The sequence below is a fragment of the Meleagris gallopavo genome, chromosome 4 (genome assembly GCF_905368555.1).
Source record: "Meleagris gallopavo chromosome 4, MGAL_WU_HG_1.1, whole genome shotgun sequence".
Classification (NCBI taxonomy): Eukaryota; Metazoa; Chordata; class Aves; order Galliformes; family Phasianidae; genus Meleagris; species Meleagris gallopavo.
Genome location: NC_139407.1, coordinates 65,315,498 through 65,334,087, shown reverse-complemented (window position 1 = coordinate 65,334,087; position 18,590 = coordinate 65,315,498). Strand labels below are relative to the sequence as shown.

The window sequence follows — 18,590 nt, the reverse complement described above, 5'->3', positions numbered from 1 at the left end:
GAAAGGTGACGTCAGCTGCAGCTGTCTAAAAACATCACCATAACCATACCAGGTTCTTCTGTGTCACAATTCGTGAAGTTAGCTGCTGTTTAAGTGACACCTTGCTGGGGTTTGAATCCCCAACACAGGATGCCTCCTCCCAAAGGAAAACTTCAGGCAAAATTCTTGCCTTGATGCAGCAGAGGCAGCACACACCACCATGCTTCCTCTGTTCCAACAGGTCAGTAGCACAGGAGCCTCACAGGTAAAGTAAGCAGTCTCTAATTTTAGGACAGACTTATTGAAGAAAGTTAAGACTGTGACTGTGTTCAGAGAAGGCAAACAGAGCTGGGAGCTGCCCAACAGCTTCCAGTCCCAGCTGATGAAGCAAGGAGGAGCCAAGTGCTGTTCACTTTCATGCTGGAGGCAGAGGCACAGCCCACAGCAGCCCTAATGCTTCTGGTTGGGGCCCAGCTTTGGAGCAGTGAAACTCAAGTGCTCTCTTTCTGCTGCAAAGCAAACAAGCTGACTGACAGGGCAATTTATTTCTTATCATCTTCACAGCTCAGAAAGGAGCAGAAAGGAAGAACACCTGGAAAGTCAGTGACTGGCAGCAGTTGATAGCTGAGGTAAGACAAGATTATGTAACAGCAGTGGTAAGGAAATTCAAGAATCTGTCTTCAACAAATGGGTCTCCTGAGCTGTATGTGCACATATCTGTGTGTAAAAGCAGTGTGACCCCTTACACACTCTGGGCGCTAGGATACTGTACGCCAGCTCCCCACACATCTTCCAACCAGAGCCAAGAAAGGCAATTAAGCTGCTTTATTACATTTACTTGAAACTTGCTATTGCAAGAACGAATACTCATCTGAAACACAGCCTTGGCTTGAAGGGTTCTTCACTGCTTCAAACACAAAGTGATAAGTGAACATTTTATTTCTCACTGCAGGAGGCAGACAGAGCAGCGGCTACTCTAGCTTAGGTGTTTTCTGCCAGCTAGAGACCTCAGCAAGTCATGACAGAGGGAAGTTCTCACTGAACACAGACAGTTGTTCAGCAGACCTCAAGGTAGCAGCAGGAGTTCAGTGAATGGGAACATCTCTGTGCACACTGAGCTACACGACAGTACCTGACCGACCCACTGCTGCCTCGTGTCCTCTCCCCGAGGATTTAACATTGAGTTAAAAACAACTTCTGGCTCACAAAACTGCCCTGTACCTGGCTCAGCTCAAGTGCTGTCCTTTGTGTTTCAGTGGTGAAAGGGGTGCTGAGGAATAGAAAAAGCTGATTTTATTTAGCTTATCTTGGTAGATGACAGATGCATTTCTCCTCTGCTTGTTTTTACAATTCGTGATGTTTTCCATCTCTAATTTTAGAGCAATGTGCTTTTTAAGATGGAAGCTGCAGAACTCATTCAATACAGACCACAGTAGCAGCTGAGAAGCAACAATCAATCTAAGCCACATTGTGGTAACCAAAAAAGGCTACAAACAGATCATTGAATTAAATACACTGAGCTTTCAGATACTTTAAAAAAGTCTATGAACAATATGATACACAATTTACTTTTGCATTTCAAAGCACTGCATCAAATTCATTGCTTTTTAAAGAGTCAACTGAAGAAGCTGGGCAAGGAACAGTATCTGAAATAGAAGAATTTTATGTAGACCATTCAGTGTTAAAAACCAGAGAATCAAACGCAAGTTCAAATTAAAGATCAGTTTCAAACAGAAGACATTTGATTAAAAGTTTCTTTTAACATTTAGAAATTTAAATACATTTACCTAAAGATGGTTAATCTCCATCTCTATGTTACTATACAATAGCTTAAAGCTACTTTTAAATGCTAGTTCTATGTTAATGTGAAGTTACAGAACTGCATTCTTAGTTAACATAAATTGGTTATTAGTTGGGTGACTTCGTATTTCCTCCCACCCTGAAATAAGTTTTAAAAATTGGAGCTTTACAATGTCTCAGATAATAGTTTTCAAATGAGTAGTTTGGAATAATTCCCGACAGTTCTATAGGAGGTATTTTGTACAGTTTGGAGAGCAACTCCATATAAAGTTCTATTGCAACTGAGCATTCACAGTATGCCACAGTCCATACATATTACTACATATACATCTCAGGTATGTAAACATTGGAAGAATACACAGAACATAGTACCACAATCCTCTGGTACTGCTGAAAGGAAGATGAGGTAACATTCATATAATCTCAAAGTCCACAGAGGTCCTGACTGAGTAGTTAAAACAGCTGCCAGCGCTTCTGTTTTCATAGTGTGTGTTAAGGCTTTCTACTTTATGATCTGCTAAGGCTGGATTCGTTAGCTCTCAATATCCCAACTGCATCTTTAACAGCGTGGTATATGACATTCTTCACCTAGGAAGGAAAGAGAAGGCGTTTAGTTTTACAACTAACAGCACAGGTAGGGCAGATCAGAAGGCCCTGACATGCAGCTGCACAGATTCCCACCTTCTCTGCACCCCTAAGACAAACATGCTTCTCTGTGAGAGCCTCGCTTACATCACTGATCTGTGCAAATGAGGTGCAGTGCTAACGGGGCATTAGCTGAAATGTAGCAGCCTCAGATTATTCAGATTCAACCAGAGGAAGAACAGCACAAACAGGAGGTAATGCGTCAGTGCAATATCAGAAGGCCTCATCAAAAGCACTCAACATGTGTAACATTAAAAAGTTTTTCCAAGGTCCGGTGCAACCCAATCTGAACATGAAAGGTTGTATGGATGGCTAAATCTGTAGGGATTTGGTGAGGGTTTTGTTTGCTTTTTAAAGGGAGAAAAGGGACAAGGCTCTCCTTGAGCACTGGAAACATACCTGCAATTTATCTTCGTGGTTTGTATGCGTATGTGACAGATATCTAAATTCCTGAGTGAGCCAGAAGCAATGCTTGACGTGCTCTGGGGATACAAAGTCTTCTGCAACTTTAATACAACTGTACAAATTATGAACCTGGAGAGAACAAACAAGCATTAGCCACATATGCAAAGTCTGCCCAAGTGATCAGGCTGCAAACAGCGCCACTGGTCCTTGCCTGGTGCGGAGCTCCTGCTGGAATGAAAACTACATCTCCTAGAAACTGTACAATAGCCCAGCCTTGAACTCCATACTCCTGGTGAAGGCGTTTTCTTAGAGATCGATCCAAGTACCAACTTTGATCATGAATGGGATCGTGATCTACAGGATTTTCTTGACCTTGTTCTTCAGCAACCTGAAAAGCAGGGAAAGAGACTTGTTACAACACACCAGTCCTGCAGGATAACCAAGATGTGCACATGGTGTTGCACATGCATGCATTCCACACGGAGCAGCTTGCACCACGTGATCAGATACAGGAGTTATATGCAAGATTTGGATTCTATACTCAGTTCTTGTTTGTCAAGGCTACATCACTTCTCATTTCCACTTGCTTCACATGCTGCAAAGGTGGGTATGGTAAATTAAAATCATTCCAATGTACATAGGAAAGAAGAAACGGGGTCAAGTGACTCATGTTCACAACAGGAACTTCTCATCCATGAGATCATTTCTCTTACATTACTCTAGCACGTAACTGGACAAGACATGCTGAGTGCCAAATGCAGCAGGTGCCTGCCCTGAGACCTGCACTACTCAGTGTGCTTGCTGACCAAAACAGAGCCTGCTAACAAGAGTTCCAGAAGTTACTAGTCAGGGAGGCATGAGGACTTCATGTGGGAAAACTGAGAGGCAGGAGGATGTGGGGACCAGATGTCTGAATCCTAAGAGATCGTTTAGAAGGAGATGAACGCCTTGGTTCTATTCCGAGAGAAGCTGCTGAAAGTCTGAGGCCTGCAGGGAAGTATGCTACAAGAGACTAAGAATCAAATCACTGCTGCTTATAAAATTCACTAGCAAGTTTTATAAGATACAGTATTAACAAAAAACAGATATTAACCAAAGTGGCTGTAGCTTCTCCAAGCTGTTGTCTAAGACAGTACTCAGGCTGACAAGGCCAACAGTTGCTCAGATCATCCTATTTATTCTTTTAAACATTAACATTTTTTACTTTTAGTGAAAAGAAGTTCCAGAAATGAGACTACCAGGAATTCTTGACCACCTGTGGTAAATAGCAAAAGGAGCCCTTTTTGGTGTAGCATCACCTCTTTCCTTTCTCAGACCCTTTCCTTCCCATGGATGCTACTTGAAAAACCTTCATTTTTCCCTCAATCTAAACATGAAAGCTATGGAAAGAAAAACTCAGTGTAGAAACGTGAAAGAAGGGAGACTTCATAAATGACATGACTGACATTTCCAAAGACCACCTCATGCACATTTTTAAGGGTTTAGTTTAAACTGTGTTTTTGTTGAAACTGGAACAGGAAGAAGGTGGGGAAAAAAAAAAAGTCCAAGGATTTGTATTTAGAAGTCTGCATAGATAGTAAAAGAGTTTTTAAGATGGAGCAGCCTACCTTTTTAAGGAACTCCCGGATCTTCTCTGTATCCTTAGCAGCATAGATGTGCCACAGAGCTCCAGGTTTTTCTCGACTTTCAGTAAAACGCTTAATTGTCAGCTCATCAGAATCTCCGTCTTGTATGGTCTTCAGTACTTCTGTTAAGAGTAAACACAAGCAGTTATGCTACAGACCTTTCCACCAACCACATTTGGACCACAGCTTTTTTGGAGGGAAATAGTTCCTCCAGAGAAAAAAAGAGAAAAAAAACTTCACCTTCTTCTTGATCAGCCTGACCTTTGGGGATCCCCACATACACCATAACATTAGCTGCATCAGACACATCCAAGTGGAGATTTGTTGTGCCATATTTTCTATCTTCTGGTGTTATTAAGCCTGAAAAAAGCACCCACTACATTAGTGAGATAAAGAGAAACCTTCTGCTGCTCTAAGCAGAGCTATCTGAAAAGCCCGGACAGCTTTTACTTTCATCAGCAAATTCCTCCAGGCAGCAGTTTCCTTTTTTCCTAGGACTCTGCAGCATCACCTTTGTATTTTGCCAACTGTTAAATTTACAAGCTAACAAACATCAGCCTGCACCTACACCCCGCCTGTATGATACACAAAAACCACGTTACTGTTACCAGAAGGTTTCTGCAGTAGTTTTGAATAAAGAATTCTCAGCAACAGTTTCTCCCTCAGCAGCTGCTACAGCATTTACAGGTCAGGATCTCCTTTCTGGCCATGATGAGGCTTCAAGTTTGAAGTGTCTTTTGAGTGACAATTTATCATAGGAAGAATCTATTTTTTTGTTTTCAGAGCAAGGTTGGATTCGAACGCAAGGCTGGACGGCGCTGTGAGTAACCTCATCTAGAGGGAGGTGGGGTAGAGGCAGGGGGTTGGAACTAGATGAGCTCAGATGACCCTTTCAACCCAAACCATTCTGTGATTCAAATACATGGGCAGAAAGAGCTACAGTCTGACACGTTCCTTACCGTAGGCATTGTACATCTTAGGGCCCAAATCTGGTCGCACAAAATAGTTGGGAAGCCGAGAGGCAAGGTTGAGCTTTCCACCTCTCCTAGTGTACTCTGGTAGTGGAATATTTTTCATCAAATCATCAAACCTAAAGAAATACAGCACGGTTCAGTGTTAGGTCACGCGATCAACAGCTTTTGATGAAGCAGCTGTCAAAATGTAACAGTATTTCTACACTTTATTGTTTTGGAAGCATAGCTGTTTCTTGGTAAATTCATACCTAGAAGGCATCATATCTCTGAAATCTTCTCCTGGAGGCCAATCTTTAAGCTTCAACACCATTGGCTCTCCTTCTTCTGTTCTCAGGCGACCTGTTGTCAGATGTTAACATGTCAGCTTATAAGAGCTTGTACCACTCATAATGCAAATAATCATGAAATCCTGATCTTATTTTATAGCCATGCTCGCTCTGCAACTGTTCGTATAGAGCTGAAGACACGCAGTCCTCGTGACACCACAGTCAGGTATTACTGCCCTGAGAAACGTGCTGTGACAGCACAGAGGTTTTTGGATGAAGTACAGTGTGAACTTCAGTGGCTCCCCTCCCTAAGCACATCCCACAGCTTAACTCAGACAACTGTTCTGCATTTTAGGCCAGCCAATGGTAAAACCAAGCTCAAGTAATACAAATGAAAAGCATGAACAAGCCTTCCAGCTCCCAGTCTTCTTGCCTCAAGTACCAAATCCCCAAAGTTTACATCACACAGATGAGGCAGAACCTCCAGCTGCCAGGGCAAGCATTAATTCTGGAAAAAGTTGGTTTTTGCTTCTAGAAACAATGTCAAACCTCATGCTCACCTCCCCAAACCTTAGGAACACCTACAAGTTTCAACAGCAAAATCTAATTACCTTCTGAATATCAACTCCACACAGTTCTTTTGTTTTACCTGCGTGGGTTAAAGCTGGCAGGTGAACCAATTCACTAAGAAGATCCCCAACTTTTTCAGAATGCTTTCCCAAAAGAAAAAAGCAGCCAAACATGCTGCTCAGAGATGGTCCTCAACACAGCTGACAACATTTCCACTAACTCCACCATCCCTTGAGCACACCTGGTGAGAACACAGGGCAGACACTGTCCTCAGAGACAAAGCCTGGAACATCTTTTATTCTGCTTTGTGCTGCTCAAGGATGGCAACGTCATGCTGAAGTAAGATTATCATTGCTTAATATTTTACCCACTGTAAAGAAATTCACACTGCTTACTTGAAATATCTTCAAACCCATCCCAGAAATCTCCTACAGTAGCGCCAGTGATGATTTCATTGGTCCTGCAGTTAACCAGGTCTACTTCCTGTTGGCCAAACTCTTTCCTGAAGGACTCGGGTCTCCAGAGGTCTGCATTTAATTTGTGATGCACTCCTGACACCATTACAGGCTGTAAGGAAAAAGACCAAAGAACTATTAAACATCAAAAATTCTAATTCTAACCACCCATAAACATACCAAACATTTAAACATGGGCACTCTGCAAACATCCCATTTTAAAGGACGAACACTCTGCCACACAGGAATTACACCATGCATTTGATCATTCCTTATTTCGAGCTCCAAAGCAGCATTTTTTTTTTTTAATAGAGAGCCATAAGCTCAGCACTGTGTTTGGAAATTGATTTTAAATAATATATATCTTTTTATCTAAGGATTTCAGTGTTCAGGTGTTACATATTACAGATTATCAGTATTGCTTATGGTTGGAGTAAGTTTGCACCTGCCTTTCAAGTAAGAGATCAAAGCATATGATGTGAAAATGGCAAGAGGAGGTGTTCATTACCTGTCCCTGCTTCCAGCACTCTCTGAAGACATTCCAATTACTTTCATTGTTGGGATCTTGAAGACACAGTAAGCGGTTATCACATAACCAGTAATGAGGTGTGTCAAAGCCCATTATTGTAGGCTTTATAGTCAGTCCTTGTGGCTTCTTAGGCACATCTGTAACAGTTCTATTTTGCACCAGGGAAGCAAAAATGTCATCAAGGATTTTGGGTGTACTCTTGAGTCCGTTGTCTGTCTGGTTTATTAAAAAAAAAAAAAAAAGGAGAAAGAACAAAAAAGTTGGTGGGTTTTTCTGTCAGTGTCCTCTGCAATTCAATGATGTATTTAATATTAATGAACTTAAATATCTGCAACTTCCAAAATTTTCACATCAGCACACAATCATGCAGAGAAACAGAGTTCTGCAGAACAGCTGCTGCCTAGAAATTTGCTGTCATTAAATGTCAGTGTCATTTCTGATAACATCTATAGCAAATGGCAGCATGCATTCCACCCTGATTTTAGCAACACTGCTGAAAGCCACTGAATGCTGCATGAAGGAAGACTTTCTTTCTATCAAAGAACAGAAATGCAGTTTCATCAAGGGACCCCGAGGACAATATTTTACCCCATCTCTTTGGGGTTGTTCCTGGGCTGTAATCTGCTCTTACAGGTACATGTGAATCAGTGTGCAGGCCAGGCATAAGCCAGTCACCCACTCTCCACAAAAGGAGGTTTTAGATCCCTCTGTAAGTTCCTTGATGGTTCTTTTAGAGACTATTAGAGGGGATGCTAATCAATGCACCTGCCAGACATTTTGCTGAGTAAATTTGTCAGCTTCATCACCTGCCTCCCAGCCCCTCATTCAAACAAGGCTGGCTGAAAGCACAGTTGATTACAGCCACAGAACAGCAGTCTAAGGCTGGTATCAACTCAAGGCAGTGAAATAGAGATGTCACATACCTTTCCTCCAGAAGAATTCAGGAGATTCCGCAGGAAACCCGTGTTATTGTTGCTCACAGGTGTTAGTATTGCACTGTTGAATGTCTGCAGGGCTGCAGCAGGCTTAGCTAAGCTAGGGAGTGTTTGAAGAGGTTTGTTTTCATTCTTGGAAATGGGTACAAGAAGTTTCTCTGCAACGAAGAAGAAAAACATTAGAAGAAATAAAGCGAGGAGTAATCTGAACCACAACAAACATCCTTAAGATAAAATCCAAAGCACATGAGATACTCACATGTATATACAGATATGAATATGCATACACGTATGTGCAATATGCATATGATCTGCAATACACTCACTGAACTCCATTCCAGTAGGCAGACTGTGTCATTCTCAAAGATATTGCTGGGCCCTGGACATGTTTTTCTAACAAACAGCCACAGAAAGGTTTGCTTTTCACCAGTTCTATACATACCTTTGTTTTCTTTATTCACATTTCCACTTGTTATATTTGACAGCCAACTTAATGAGGGAGAAGTGTTTACTGAAGCAGTTTGTTTACTTCCAGCTGCTGGTTTGACTGGAGGATCGTGTGTAGGGACCTGTGGGCTCAGGACTAAGTTGCTTTGCTGAAGGCTGGTCCTCTCTCCAGGTACCAAATTCTGAAAAAGCACGAAGTGAGATCCTGATTAAATATAAGCACACCACTCAAGAAGGAAAAACAAGCAGTGTTCTTTCAAAACAGAATAAAGGAAGTGCTGCCCTCCTTAAAATAACCTCATCTCCACAAGAGGTCAGCATTGCATCTTAGTACTGAAAAGAGATCCAAGAGAAACCATGACTTCTCAACTTCAAGAGCTTACAGAGTCCATCTCTCTTCACAATAAGCAAAGAAAGCTGGGTTTCCCAGATGCATTTTCTGGGATTGCTTTGGAAACCAAATACCATTTTAATAGCTGCTTCTTGGTATTCTAGTAGTAGATTACCATAGAACTGCCTAGGTTGAAAAGGACCACAATGATCATCCAGTTCCAACCCCCTGCTATGTGCAGGGTCACCAACCAGCAGACCAGGCTGCCCAGAGCCACATCCAGCCTGGCCTTGAATGCCTCCAGGGATGGGGCATCCACAACCTCCTTAGGCAACCTGTTCCAGTGCTTCACCACCCTCTGGGGAAAAAACTTCCTCCTAATATCTGACCTAAAACTCCCCTCTCTTAGTTGAAAACCATAATGTTCAGGACTAAGCTGGAGGTCCAGTTTGCTTGTTTAAAAACATGTAGATAGAGCACCTAAACCTCTATCCTGAAGTGGCAAAAATCTACCGGCTCTAAAATAGAGCTGCATGTGAGTGCAGCTCTGGCCTGGCCAGAAGCAGCCATGCACAGAACCCTCAGCACGTCTACTAGGCAGCTGAGTTATTTGTTTGGAGCTGCTATGTTGTCAGGCTAACCAAAGCTACTGCTTTGGCCTGGGATTTCAGCAAGGCTGGCTATATTTCTCCTTCCTGCTCAAAACTATCCAAACAAGAAATTATTATGTGTATTTATTACTGCTACATTCTTTATTTCACATCTTAATGACTACTGATGCTTGGTAAGAATCCCCAACATGACATAATACAAGTCTCAAACTTCACTGAATAAGTTATTCCTACTGTGCCACAACATAAAACAAAATTTTATTATTTTACAGAGAAAGAGGTAGAGAGGACATTCTAAGAAACCAAGACCCAAGCTAGGTCAGTCGTATGCTAACTTGAACTACATAATCACCTTCTTTGCTCTTAATACTTCATAATATTCCACACCTCTTACATGGATTACCAGCCAAAAATCAAGTTCAGCCTGCTTCTTGAACTCAAAATGTATTTATTCTCAAAATAAGTTTATGAATAGGCATATGTAAAAGACACTGATTTCTTGTAATGCTGCAAAACTAGGCTATTAACTTGTAGTATTTCCTTTACTTTCCAAAATATATACATCTAATTACATATTGCCATCCACAAAACGAAAGCCTTCTTAATTTTTTCATAGCAATTAAAATTAGTTATTGAAATTAAATCACCAAGATAACCCAAACTTTGGGTTTTTTTGCTTGTTAATAAAATAAGCAACAAACTTCCTACCAGAAGAACTTTCCTACCGGAGAAAGCAGTGCTCCTCCATACTGCTGCAGTCCTTGCCACTTTATCCATATTCAGCTCTTTTATGCATTCCAGTACTTTCCTAGCCTGCTCATTCTTTTAGGTGTTGCACATGTTACACCTCCAGGACACAAGGGCTAGCCCGCACTCCCAGCCATTACCCCATCTCTTTGTTAAGACTTCAAGTCCTCTCAGTCTAATCCTGTGTTTTTACTGAGGAAATAGAGAAACCACCAAACTCACTAACATTTTTCAAGAGTAGGTTACTCATCAAGTTACCAGTTGTCAAAAGAACCAAATAAGACTTCCTCCAAAAGTGAATACCAAACAAAAATCCAGCAGTGGTCAGGACTGACGTGCTTGTGTCAGTTGCCACTGGCTTCAAATACAGCTAGATTGAGACAAAAATGTGGGTATTTCAGCTACACAGACAGCAGTGAGAGACAACCCAGCAGTACCTGTTTTGAATCCTCCTTTAGAGTTGGCTTTGACAGTGCCTTGAACTGTTTATTTGCACAGGGGCAGTTTGCCTTTATTCCCCACTTTGTTCTTACAGAGTGAACAATATCACCAACATCATAGAGTGCTGAAGGGAAAAGAATAATTAATGAACTTGCTTAATTAGAACATTCAGCAGGTTTTAAAGAAGTTGTGTGTACTACTCAGCTAAACAATAGTAAAATAACAGTTCATCTTTAAACACTACATTTTGCTACTACTTTGTAAAGGTCAAAATAATGAAACAAGTAGTAAGCACACAGGCTGTTCCAGTTTATGAACTTAAACCTATTGACAATAAAACTAAACTTTGGTTAACCTTAAAATTAGAAAAGAAAAAAAAAACATAAAAAGCCACAACATAGAAAAGACAGCAAAAGGCTACAACTTTTCTTCCCAATCAAATACTTAAAATACCTCTTCCAGGAATTATTTGTGTAGGCATTAGATTCTCTGGCTCATGCTCCTGCCCCTTCACACATTTAAACCAGGAGAAAGTATCCGAGTCATCATCTGTAAAACACAGTCATTACTTTGCGTTTCTGAGTCATAAGCTGTACTGGCAATTCAAAACACAGGTTCTTCCCACTCTCCCTTTGTCTGAAGCAGCAATATGCACTCTCACCTTCATGTATGCCTTTCTTCCTCATCCTGTAGCAATCGACGCACACGCCGAAGCCGCACTTGGAGCAGACCCAGTGCAGGTTGAAGATGGTGGTGTCACACACATCACACATCTCTCGAACTCCACGAACTGCACGCTTCCAGGCTACTTGTCCTGTGGAAGTTGATACAATAGGCCAGGTGTTAGTTTTAATTATATCAAATGATTCAACATTTAATTTGATAAGAAAGGCTCAGTCTTTTTCTCTACCAGAACTCCCAGACCAAGCCTTTGCAGTCATAGATTCAGAATAAGAATCATACCATAGAGTGGCCTGGGTTGGAAAGGACCTCAAAGACCATCCAGTTTCAACCCCCTGCTATGTGCAGGTCGCCAACCAGCAGACCAGGCTGCCCAGAGCCACATCCAGCCTGGCCTTGAATGCCTCCAGGGATGGGGCATCCACAGCCTCCTTGGGCAACCTGTTCCAGTGCTTCACCACCCTCTGGGGGAAAAAACTTCCTTCTAATATCTGACCTAAACCTCCCCTGTCTCAGTTTAAAAAGAACATTCAGAATAGTCTAAACTATCAAGATCATTTCACCTTCTGTGCAGCACTACTATTCCTGATACGCACCCGACCACGTTTACATGCATACTGTTGACATTCCTTCAAGTGGAAATTCCACAGCTGTCCTAAAAAAATCCTTATGTTGCTATTAGCAAGCCAGACTTAACACTTAGCATGCTACAATCAGCTTGGATTTGTCCCCTGCTCTTCCTTTTTACAGAATCACAGAATGGTCAGGGTTAGAAGAGACCTTAAGGATCGTGAATCTCCATCCCCCTGCCACATGCAGGGCCACCAACCTCCACATTTAATACTAGACCAGGCTTTTTACACGTTACAGATGTGCATCAGACCTTCTCACACTAGTTACCTGCTCAGTTGCTCTTATTAGTGCAACTGACCACTGCTGTTGAGGTTATCACATACCCATAATACATCATCTTCCCACTCTCCAAGTCACTCTCCCAAATCATTTTCTGTTACTACTGTCTCCTTTCAGGCTCTACCTTACACAGTCTCACTCAAAGGACTTTTTTGGCACTAGCTCCTCTGTTGCTAGAATTTGCTACTGTTTGTCTTCACAGTCACTCTTCCTGCCTCTCACCTGGGGGTCCAGAAAGAAGGAGCTCACCTAGAGTAGGAGATACTCTACAGAGTGCAAAAGCATTCAAACACCACTCCCCAAGGAGAGCTATCTGACCAAACAAACCTACATTTTGGCAGAGGTCAGTTTGTCAGAGCCAGAGTCCTTAGGAAAAGGTGCAATTTGAACAGAACTCTGCCAAGAAAAGCTTACCACAGCTTCAACTCCAGATGGTAGCTTTCTCCTACGCCAACTAAGTGAGCTGAACTGTTCAAAGAAAAGAGTATCTAAACCCCAAAATATTGCCTTCCTACCCAGGGCATTACAAACATTTCCATTTTCATGAAAATGAGTTTCCTTACTTTCAACAGCCAGGGTTATAAACAAGACAAAAGGGAATTCAATACATTTAGCTCCTTTGAAATCAACTCCAGAACTGACATGCGAGCTTTATAAGTACACTAAGAAATGCTTCCTCTGCTATTAAAGAAACACCTCACATTCTTAATTTTGAGGGGGAATTCGTGAAATTACAACCTTCTGAAGTTGTTTTGATATTCCAGCCTGCACCATTCTCTAGCTCTTCATGCTTTGGCTTCACAGACCTGAATGTGTTCTAACTCAAGTGAAATACAGAGTTTGCAGATCCCAAGTAGTTCAGGGCAGGACCTCACAGCAAGCATTTCTAAAATATTTAACAAGTCTTCCCTTCTGTTTTTAAAGGTAGTCAGTCCAATTAAGCTTTTCTCCTTCTATTCACAACCTTGCAGTGACTGGTAAACCAGCGTGATCCTTAAGTCAGTACTACCCAGAATGCAGAAGACAGAAGTGATAAAGCTTAGAAAGGTGCCTGCCCAATGTCATGTAGTTACAATCCAAAACAAAATCACCATTATTTTAAGATCCATTCCATTTTGAGAACCGATTATGCAAGTTATGCCTCCCATTTAGTGGTTCGTGTTCAGTTGCAGCCAAAAACCTGTGTTCTACCATGCAAGGTTTGCCCTGTTGGCACTGATGGAGCTCTGCAGTCAGTTATCCACTCAGTAATACCTTTCTGGCCAAGCTCCAGCAGGGCTGTGTGCAGAGCTTCTCAAAAGAGGCCCACTGCAAACTGACCCAATGCTTTTAGATGGAGGGAAAGAAACACTTCTTTACTGACTTTCCAGGTAGCGTTGTTGGGTCTGGCGCCCAAATAAGAGCAAAACAATCCACTAAAATCAAGAGGAAAGCATAATTTCACTTACACATTAAAAATAGATGGCAGGCAGCTGCCTGTTACTTTAGCTTTTCTGTTCTTTTAAGACACTTCATTTCGTAAGAGAAATGCACTTTCCCTTCAACAGGGAATGTAACTATAAATTGAGAATTATTCTGACAGATATGAAAGAATTATGTTCCCTCCCATAAAGAAAGAGCTGTTAAAACTAGTTCATGCTGGATCTTAACCTTCCTCTGAGAATAGAGGACAACACCGAAGACCTTCAATGACATTTCCAAATGCTTACAACTTATTTTCACATAAATCAAAAGCTTAAAGTTTCACATGAAGTTATTAAGGCAGGGGTAATTTAATACAAATTGATCTTACTGTGTGGTTCAATTGTAGACATAACTTCCTTTTCAGATATCACCAGCTGACAAAAGTGGTCTCCAATGTTGGCCAGGATATACTTTGCTGTGTCCAGATCCAGGCCAACAACATTTTTGGATAAAGGCAGCCACAAGCTAATAGCCTCAGGGTCATACTTATTGGGAGTTAAGAAGCCTTCCTCACGCAGTATCCCATGCTTATTGAACTGCAGCCTGTGAAATGAGCAGGGAAGAAAGAGCCATCACCTCAGATGTTCCATTAGTTTATATTTCCTCCCACAAGTCAGTGCCTATACTGCAAACACGTACACCATATGTCAATAGTTAACACAATGGTTGCAGAGAACATGGCTAAACATACTTGTCATAAATGCTAGACGTGCTTAATATACTGCCTGTTCAAAAAGCCTTACTAAAGGAATTGGTGCTTTGGGTCGAGATAGAAAGGTACATTTCCTAAAGATTTTTTTATTCATGCAAAAATTATCAGGTCAACACCGTTTGAAAACTGCATATCTATTAAGGATCATATGCAGAGGAAGTGACAGTAAAAGCTTCATTTAGAACAAGCTGCAGCTCACAAAAGAGAATATGAATACATTGTGTTCTTAAGTGAGGTTTACAAAACTACTAATGTAGCTGCCAACGAGATTTTAAAGAACCAATACACCTCCTACAGCAAAGCTTGAATGAGATATGCTATGGAGCAATTCTGGTAGTCTGGGGGAGACCTGCATTGTTAGTAGCTTATTAAATGAGAAAAGTTAGAGTTACATTCACATTTTCAGGAACCTTTTGACATATGATGACAATGTGTGCTCACAACACTGCTAGGAGTGGCAAGAAAAGATGCTGGCAACCATTATCACAGAGCACAGCCATTTGCAGACTCTGAAGAATTTCACACATTCAATAAACAAGGATAGTTCCACTGGCACTGACTTGTAAACTAAAGGATTCAGGCATTCTGATGCTTGTTTCAACTGATGTCATACCTACCCCAAGACACAACATCTGGACCAAGTAGTTCATGGAAAAGTTTACACTACTCCAACACAGAAGAAAGGATATGTTGAAAACTGTCAAACTACAGTGTTTGACAACATCCACCCTGGGCTTACAGATATGCTTCAAATAGCATTTCAAAACCTTTTCTGAAATGGTTCTTTATTTGTCTTAAGAAATAAAGAGAAAATATACAGGGACCTTGACTGTTCAGCTTGAGATCAGCCTCATAGGGACACAGGGAATCTGAAGCTGCAGATCAGGGTTGGAACATGCCAACAGCACTCAGCAGTCACTGTGCTTTCCTCAAAGTCCCCCTGCCTGCCCTCCTTGAAATCCTCTATGCACACCAATGACAGAAATGGCACAACACTCAAGCGTAAGGCAGAATAAAAAGATGAAGCAACACAACAAACTATTGCATTGCCCACTGCTGTTTTAGTTCTCTAGACTGAAAGCCCATGGTCACTTGTTGTAACTCCTCTGTAACTGTAGAATACGTCTAACATTTCACACTTCCAACTGCTAAATGCTGGGAGACAGAGTCTAACCTCCCAGTGCTATCAAGCTGAAGCATTCAAACTACACTCAAGTTATCCCAACTGGCTTTCAGCCCAGAACAGCAAAATAAACAGCTCAAAGTTCTGCCAAAATATTTTCTACTCAAATGAAGCAGTTATAAAATTTTTAAGTGCTAGAAAAACACAGGGAACTTTTCATTGGTTGGGAATACAAGGCTTATGGTTAGGAATACTAGGCTTATGGCTTGATAGCTACACGCTGACATCCAGCAGTTTTAAACCAGAGATCTACATAAGGCTGTGTTGAGCAAAGAGCTGGTTTACATCCGGCCTGGAAAAAGAAGATAAATGTTATAGTTAATAGTGAGAATTCAGCAGCACTCCTTCCAGAAAAGTAAGAAGATAGGTCGGACATCTTGTTATTCACATTTAAAGAATACCAAGGTCTGCATAGACTCAATATTGCTCTTACCTTCTGAAGTGGAAGAATCGACAGAAGACAGTGGAATCTTTCTGGTCTTTGTTCTTTCGGTAGCTGTCCAAGCGACATTCCCTGCATTTATGCAAGTGAGGTGCAATATTATTGCAGGAGCCATCCTGTACAAATGCTTCTCCACTCTGCTGCAGCTTCTTCACTTTAGAAGCATCTGCTAAAATGGACTTGCGAACTATTACTGTAGGGAAGAGCAGTGAGGATTACACAAGCTGTACTAATCAGTTTGTTATATAAATATGCAAGCAAATGTTTTCAAGTGAGAAACAACCTGACAACTTTTCTTATACATTCCCCATTATGTTAAAAGAAAGTAATTGTAAAATATTTGCAGTCAGCAGCAGCTTTCTCAAGGCACTGTTCCAGTGGAGGCATAGTTCAGAGACCCAAATTTAACAGATGCATTCAACTTTCCACAGCAAACTTCTGTAGGTGTGCCTGCTTTCACTGAAAGCACTTCAACTATCAGGGCTTGAGAACCTGTCTGTGGAGTTGACCAGGGCATGAATCAAAACTAATGAAGACAGAAGTACCACCAGGCTCTTTCTTAGCCTGTTTCTCCCACTCGAAGTGCAACAGATTTCAGTACCTTACTATAACAGATAGCAAGCATCTCCCTTCCTCCCACATTGCATGTGAAACCTAGCAGGGCTCAGTGACTGCTTGGCTGGCTGTTCATCCATGCCAGTTAGAGAACAGCACATGGTAGTCAACATGAGATTGACAACAAAGAGATGGGTGTGCAGGGAGAGTCCTCAAATCCAAAACTAACAGCTACACCGTCTGATGCACAGCACAGACACACCATCAAGAGCCCATAAACAACCACAGCCTTCCCCATTCTGCTCATGAAGAAAACTCAAAGAGCTCAGCAAGTGGAACTGGGCCACAGATACACAGAAACAATGCAGCTCTTTAATTCTATTTGAGAACAGTTATTGAACGAAGGCCCTTCTTGATTAAAGCTCCACTGAAAACAACACCCATCTCCCATAATACATCTTCAGCAGCGGTCCTCAATTTTGTAAAGCAGTCTCATTATGCTATCAGCATCTGCCTTCCAAACAGAACCTTGCTCATGTAATCTGTTTTGCCATTCTAGTCTTGCAAGCTTTGTAACAATTCTGTTTGTTCTCCCCATCTAGCAAGAACATTTTTCTCAATTTTACCCATAAATGACTTACATTCCAGAACACTCTCCAACAAAATTAAAATTGCTATTTTTGTCAATGTTACGAAGAATATACTTGCACTAAATTACTCAGAAACAGGGATATCTTCAGATGACAGGAAGTTTAAAAAATACCTACCATTATCCTGGATCTTGGTACTCCCACTCCAAAAGCTTTCATTTTCGTTTCTCTCATAAAAAGCCTCATTTGAATTTCTCCTAACAAAAAATTCCATGTCTACGTGTTCATCCACCTTGTTTCCTTTTTGGCTGTTACAACCACTGTGTGATTTAACTCCAGCCTCAGTAAAAGGGAGAAGGTGAGCATCTGATGTTGAGGGCCTGCAATCTAAAGTCCTCTGCAGTTCAACAGAGCTATTGACTCTCGGTATTGCTATGGAGGAGTTAAGATGCTGCAATGGTTTTGCAGAAATACACTCTTTAGAAAAGTTTGTCGTGGGCTTCAGAGGAGCTTCGCTTATAGTCTTCAGACCAGTTTCTTTTCCATTAGTTGAATCACTCAAAGATGAAGATCTTGAAGATATCAGAGACGTATATTTACCATTTTGATCATTAATATTTTGTGTTTGTTCTTTAGTTATATACGTCACTTTAGGAAAGAGCGTCAGATTTTCCTTCAGTGGTTTTGTTCCAGCATTAAGACAAGAGGGATGGACTTCTGGTACACTCCGTCTGCATGTGCTGAAAGACAACATGCAATACCTTGACAAGGGTGTCAGACAAACCAAGGCATCAGTTTCTCAACGCTACTCACATTAAATCTTGAGAGAAATTTAATCATGTACCTCTGATATTCAAAGATGTAAAACTTTGTGCAAAGTTCAACACGTTTGCATTCAATTTTTTCTTTTTATTATTGTAAGTACTGTAAATAAATGCTCAAGCTTTATCTACCTGTAGATCCCACTCCAGTTTAGCCACAGTAGCTACTCCACTACATCCACAACTGAAGTTACCTTCTCACTTTCGACATGTAACAGCTGTATAACCAAGTGCCTCCCACTTGCATGTCACACTCAAGAAACTTTAGCAGGGACAGTGGCTTGGGGGGGGGCACTACATCTATATTGAGACAGTAAAACTGTTCCCACACAAAAAGATCAGATGAAAAGTCATGCTTTCTGCAAACCAATATCACTTCTTGCAAAGCTAATACACAACACCTACTCTTCCTACCACAGCACTTCTACCATACATGTTAATCTTTGTGATGGAACTGTAGGCAGGGGTAC

The 18,590-nt window shown here is 41.3% G+C and overlaps 1 protein-coding gene across 1 annotated transcript in view; it reads right to left on the bottom strand.

The window, feature by feature from the left end:
* Positions 1-1,257: 1,257 nt before the first annotated feature.
* The window catches only part of KDM3A (lysine demethylase 3A), a 29,266-nt gene continuing 11,933 nt past the window's right edge, over positions 1,258-18,590 (bottom strand). The window contains exons 9-25 of the mRNA XM_010710603.4: positions 17,477-18,039; positions 16,146-16,347; positions 14,146-14,360; positions 11,422-11,574; positions 11,214-11,309; positions 10,757-10,884; positions 8,626-8,812; positions 8,172-8,341; positions 7,228-7,464; positions 6,660-6,831; positions 5,677-5,767; positions 5,414-5,544; positions 4,695-4,814; positions 4,437-4,576; positions 3,041-3,217; positions 2,824-2,958; positions 1,258-2,367 (exon numbers count right to left, since the gene is read on the bottom strand). Coding sequence (XP_010708905.1) covers positions 2,287-2,367; positions 2,824-2,958; positions 3,041-3,217; positions 4,437-4,576; positions 4,695-4,814; positions 5,414-5,544; positions 5,677-5,767; positions 6,660-6,831; positions 7,228-7,464; positions 8,172-8,341; positions 8,626-8,812; positions 10,757-10,884; positions 11,214-11,309; positions 11,422-11,574; positions 14,146-14,360; positions 16,146-16,347; positions 17,477-18,039 — 2,998 coding nt within the window. The 3' untranslated portion in view covers positions 1,258-2,286. The remainder of the gene's footprint in view (positions 2,368-2,823; positions 2,959-3,040; positions 3,218-4,436; positions 4,577-4,694; positions 4,815-5,413; positions 5,545-5,676; positions 5,768-6,659; positions 6,832-7,227; positions 7,465-8,171; positions 8,342-8,625; positions 8,813-10,756; positions 10,885-11,213; positions 11,310-11,421; positions 11,575-14,145; positions 14,361-16,145; positions 16,348-17,476; positions 18,040-18,590) is intronic.